This window comes from Diabrotica virgifera, chromosome 6 (assembly GCF_917563875.1).
Source record: "Diabrotica virgifera virgifera chromosome 6, PGI_DIABVI_V3a".
Classification (NCBI taxonomy): Eukaryota; Metazoa; Arthropoda; class Insecta; order Coleoptera; family Chrysomelidae; genus Diabrotica; species Diabrotica virgifera.
The window spans coordinates 81748204-81754203 of NC_065448.1; the positions used below are offsets into that span (position 1 = coordinate 81748204).

At 31.0% G+C, this 6000-nt stretch overlaps 1 protein-coding gene across 1 annotated transcript in view; it reads right to left on the minus strand.

Moving 5' to 3' along the window:
- LOC126886475 (zinc finger protein 227-like) overlaps positions 1-5553 on the minus strand; it is a 28756-nt gene extending 23203 nt beyond the window's left edge. Inside the window, exon 1 of the mRNA XM_050653431.1 lies at positions 5221-5553. Coding sequence (XP_050509388.1) covers positions 5221-5518 — 298 coding nt within the window. The 5' untranslated portion in view covers positions 5519-5553. The remainder of the gene's footprint in view (positions 1-5220) is intronic.
- Between the last annotated feature and the right edge of the window lie 447 nt (positions 5554-6000).

Consider the following 6000-nt stretch of genomic DNA (forward strand, 5'->3'; position numbering starts at 1 on the left):
CGAAATTTGTGCGAATAGTTTGCTAATATGAATATCAGAAAAAAATTATTTGAGATAATATTAGGTTCATAAAATCAAAATCTATTAACTTCTCATCTATTTTTTATTAATAAATGGTAACTTAACCTCGTACAATCACATTATCAGTCCACTTTATTTTATTATTTGGTATTATGTAATAAAGCTTAAGAGGAAACAGTAGCGATCAACAGGTAGCGAAAACGCGTTCCAAGATTGCGGCTGTAATTTTGAATATTTTTTCGAGATATTTGGCACACGTATTCGTAATATAATGAAGAAGGCCGGTACAGAGCCCAATTTGAAAAATATATTAATATGTGGAAATTACTCTGTAATTAAACACAATATTAAAAAAACCAGCCTGTACCGCCATTAAGAAGAACAAAAAAATACACTTTCTTCAAATAAACTTTTGTATCCGATGCCTAGATTTTGTGTCATTTTGGAACTACTAAAATTTTTTATTTCATTAGTAGTTCCAAAATGACACAAAATCTAGGCATCGGATAAAAAAGTTTATTTGAAGAAAGTGTATTTTTTGTTCTTCTTAATGGCGGTACAGGCTCGTTTTTTTAATATTGTATTTAATTACAGAGTTATTTCCACATATTAATATATTTTTCAAATTGGGCTCTGTACCGTCATTCTTTATTATATTACGAATACGCGTGCCAAATATCTCGAAAAATATTCAAAATTACAGCCGCAATCTTGGAACGCGTTTTGGCTACCTGTTGATCGCTACTGTATCACCTTAAGATTCATATTGATTTACACTAAATAGCAATTAGCTTCTCATTATAAATTTAGAAAAGATTACAAAAATAGAACCAAATTTAGAGAAACTGAATAAAGTAGAACCCCGATTATCCGTGTGCGAATTATCCTGGCTGTGGATTATCCATGCTACTTAAAATTGAATTTTTAGCGTTTTATCAGAATTACTTCACCGTAAATTCTTTGACCGTGGTGAGAAAGCACATGAGTCATTTTGCCTAGTTTTGCAGTAGAAGCGTTTTAAAATTCGCCGGGTACCTCTAATTTCGTTTTATTGCCCACAATTACATGTTATTTGCTTTATTTGGTTTTAGTTGTTATTTTTATAATTATTCCATGTAAATGTCTCATACTAATATAAAATTTTCTCCAAATTTTCCACCACCAATGAAATACAAGATATGTAAAACATGAAATAGGTGACTTATGTCATTGAGCCCAAGTCTGTTCATGACTTATGTGTTATTGCACTTAAAAAATGGGTTACGAAAATAATAGTATTACATAAAGTATCTTTATTTATTTATTTATTTTAGCCTCCACATGTATCTAAATAAAGCACGACATGGATAACTTTAGGAGACAATAGTTCTAGAAATACAAAAATGATCACAAATATGTCACAAAAAATGCTTTTACTTTCCATTTTCACTCATTACAGTGAGGTTGAATGTCCATGGTTGAATGTCCATATGATATTCCTTTCCTTTTGTTGAAGATTCTCTGCTTCATCGCTGCATTTCAGTACCATAATCAACGTGTAGCATTTATGGCAAGTATCAGTTTAAGGTTTTTTAAATGACAGAGTTATAGTATTTTTACTACAAAAACGTTATTACGTAGGTCAAAATTTTTGACGTAAGAGAACTGTCAAAACATTAGAATGTGACTTTTCATTATTGCCATGTTTATAATAAACACACAATAATGAAAAGTCACATTCTAATGTTTTGACAGTTCTCTTACGTCAAAAATTTTGACCTACGTAATAACGTTTTTGTAGTAAAAATACTATAATTTATGAAATTCAAATCTATAATATGTATACGACACAGGGTTTTGGTATATTCTTTGTAAAGGGTATGCATTGCTTGTAGGGTCAGATGTGACTGTAGAAACTTTTTATTTGTTTGGGAGCGTGAGCAGTGGCTTTCTTAACTAGGGAAATTTAAAATATGCTTTCTCACTTTTAATTTTTCTTCAGAGAATTATTTGTTGCTCTTTTTTTTTAAGCTATAACTTATGAAATTGTCTGTTTCATTGAAAGTCACCAGAAAGCACTTACATCAAACAGAAATATGGATACCATTTATTCGTAAAAATATTTGTAGGTTTCGAGGCGAAATTTTTCTTTGTCTGAATCGTATGTACGTGGGATTAGAAGTACAGAAATAGTCAAGTGTGAGTTTAAATTTTCTACTAAATTAATATAACTACGTTGAACAATTGTATCGCCGTCTCACTCTATCAATTATAAATATGTAACTGCGTATGTCTTGGATAATGTTTTCGCTTAGTAGACAACACTTAATAATCTATCTCTCTCGTTTGTTATTTATAGAAAAGGGCAGCAAATCCAAAATATGTGCTTGATATGATCGTTCATGGGTATTCTTTCATTTTTCCGACTGTATGTACATATACATATAAAAAATAAATGTTCGGATTATCCGTACATTTCAATTATCCATGCCACCGTCCGACCCTGTGAAGCACGGATAATCGGGGTTCTACTTTATTGCATTCGCATCCGCATTCGCGAATGTCAGTAGCAGATATTCGCATTCATATTCGCAAATGTTCAAAAAAAAAAGAATGTGTGTACTTTTGTAAGCACGTAAGAAGTTATACTTCTATTATATGATTTCAACGAAATCAATATACTTTAAACAGTTTCTCTACTACTTTCCAAAATTTTTTATTAAAACAATACCAGAAATTAAAAAAATTAAATAATAAAACACACACAAACACATTGAAAAATGCCACAAATGATTTCTGAACAATAATTGTTGCCAAAAATTTTAATTAAATACGTATTTTCTGAAAAAAATTATATAATAATATACTACAATCATAAAATCTATAAAAAAATAAAAAAAATAATAACTTGCTTGCGGCTTGAACCCACTTCACGTCTATCGCGCTGTACGAGAGTCGATCTATTTCCCACTAGACCACCTTAGCGTATATGTCATGCGGGAATATACACAAACTAAACGTTTACACCATAAACTTTTTGACATTTTGTTTATGATCAAATTATTAGTTTGATTTTTGTCGAATTAAAATACAATAAAATATAGAGTAAGAAAACGATATATTAGATCAAGATTTGTAGAAAGTTTGTTCGTAATCAGATTATGTAAATTAAAGCATTGCCTACGAATAGGTAACTACATTTTTTTTTTTTACATTTTTCAAATAGATAGGTATGAAGATAATTTTTTATTGGAATACAACTGAAACATTTAGAATTACGTACCTGCGGCTTTTCAAAACTATTTAAAAAGTCACTATAATTATAAATTTGATTTTATTTCTGTCCTCACAACAATAAAAACTAATATATACAATATTTTTGTTTTCCGATAACCTCCATATTGAACAGTTATTGACAGATCATTTCAACACCCAATCAGAGCCCGTATAATGACTAATACCATACTGTCGGTGTGCGCATGCGCGTGGATCAATATAAATTCACCCTCAATCTCAATAACGTCTAAGGAAGTATAACTTCAAGAATTACATTTGTTACATCAATACCTTGCACCACATATTCGAGATTTTTTGTATATTGAATCACTGTGGGAATAACAAATACATTCTCAACTAACAAAAAAGGTACAAAATGGATGATGATACAGAGCTTCTTATAAATTCAGCTGCTTTTGTCATTATGTCTGCTAGAAGTTTATTATTAAATATCAGAGAAAAAAAGCCAAGAAGAAGGAGAAGATGGTGGATGGTGTCATTTAATCAAACTATTTTTTAAGCTTTGTTTTGCTTTTTGTGAACCGGCTCTAAATGATGCAATTATTGATGATTCTTTTTTCTTTTTTAACTCACTTATCGTGTATTTCTCACTCATCTTAATGTGTATTCTTTTCCATGCATTGTAAACATAATTTCGATTTTTATGATTTAAAAGATTCGCATTCCAATTATGGGTTAATTTCCATGTGCATCCAAAATTTCTAAAATACTTTCATTGGTCCACTCCATATTAACTATTTTCAGTAATTTCTACACATTGTAGCAATAATTAAACTACCTGAATAAACGATATAAACTTTAACCTAACCTTTAAAAACTTGCTTATTATGCTTTTTTGAATATGTGGATGAAAATAAAAATATTCAAATTGCGAATATTTGTTTACTTTGAAGTGTTGAAAAGACCGACAACGTACAGGAACACGATAAATATTCGACAAGCACTAAAATTGGTCAAAGCCAAATAGTAAACAACCCCTCCACACTATATAGGCAAATAGCCAAGCACTTGTTCAGTATTTGTCAAATACTGCATGTCTGGTGCCGCCTTTAGCAATAGAAGGTTGCAAAGAAACCCCTCCATAGTCATTGTATAGTGAGCGACAAGATCTATGCGAAATTTTAAAAACCAACCTGCTGATAATCCTTTATTGATACCTAAGGTAACACAAACCCCAGAGAGACATTACAGAGTTGTACTAACCTGTATCCAACATTTAATAAATAAAATTACTGAAGAAGTGTTGAATTTTAAATTATTAGACGTTATTAGTTGGTTTAAATGCTTTTACAAATTGATCTTAACAATAGTTTTTAGCAGTAAACAATCTCGCAATATAGTATTAAAAAATACTTGCATTCATCCTTTTTTTAAATTTAGGACTGGCAAAATAATAGCTATTTGTATAACAACAAGGAAGCAAAGTGCTACTTTTCCTCCTGAGAATGAAGTTTACTTCATTCAAGAATCATTCAAGGGAGGAAAAGTATGACTTTGCTCCATACAATCAGGTCAGGAAATGAATACTTTCGGTAGAGGTATGTAGGTGGAAAAATATTTTTCAGTTACGAAAATAAGTAAGACATTTTGTTTTGTGGGTTCGTTTCAATTAATAATTTGAAATTCAACACTGTCTCCAATAATTTTATTTGAATGTTGGATACAACTCTATCACTTGTACACTCTGTGTTACAATAGGTATCAATAGATACCTATTACTGGATTACCAATAAGTCGGTTATTAAAATTTCTCATAGATCTTGTCCCTCACAATACATAGATAAATAATATAGTATATAGGGATATGGTCATTGTATTCTTTCTCTTCCACCATTCACTGGTAAAAAAGTTATTCATAATTGTACTATGTACTTCTATTATGGGAGGACTTAAAGAATAATATATTATTATATTGTTACTAACCCTTTTTAGTTTTATTTTCTTTAAATGAGTTAAGATTATTCCCATGTTCTTCTAGTTCAGTGTTTATATGACGTTCTTTTAAGTCTAAACAAACATATTTGCCATGTGTACTTTGGCTATTGTTTTCTTCTTTAATTTCACATTTAAAGCCATCCAAAAGAGCATCATCCAGCTCATTATCCACTATTTCTACCTTACAGGTCTCTTCACTAAATTCTTGTTTTACTTCCATTTGATGACACTTAATTTTATGGGGCACAGGGGCACGCGAGCTTTCTTTCCCCAACACGCAACACATAGAGAAATAACACCTTGTTATTTCTCTATGACGCAACACGCTCACTCATAGGGCTTTTCATCGACTGTCATTTGTTTCGAGCTTCTGTCATGTGTCACATAATATTAATATATCTACGCCATACGTCTTTGGTTTGTATCATTGGTATCTATCAATTACGTATGGCGTAGATATATTAATGTTATGTGACACATGACAGAAGCTCGAAACAAATGACTGTGATGACTGCGTTCGATGCAAACACATAGGGCTTTTCATTCACAGTCATTTGTTTCGAGCTTCTGTCATGTGTCACATAATATTAATATATCTACGTCATACGTTATTGGTAATACGAATAGTACAAGCCAAAGACGTATGGCGTAGATATATTAATATTATGTGACACATGACAGAAGCTCGAAACAAATGACAATCGATGAAAAGCCCTATTCACAAATGTTTGCGCTTTGATTCTAATGGGGCTAGTACACGTTGGGCCA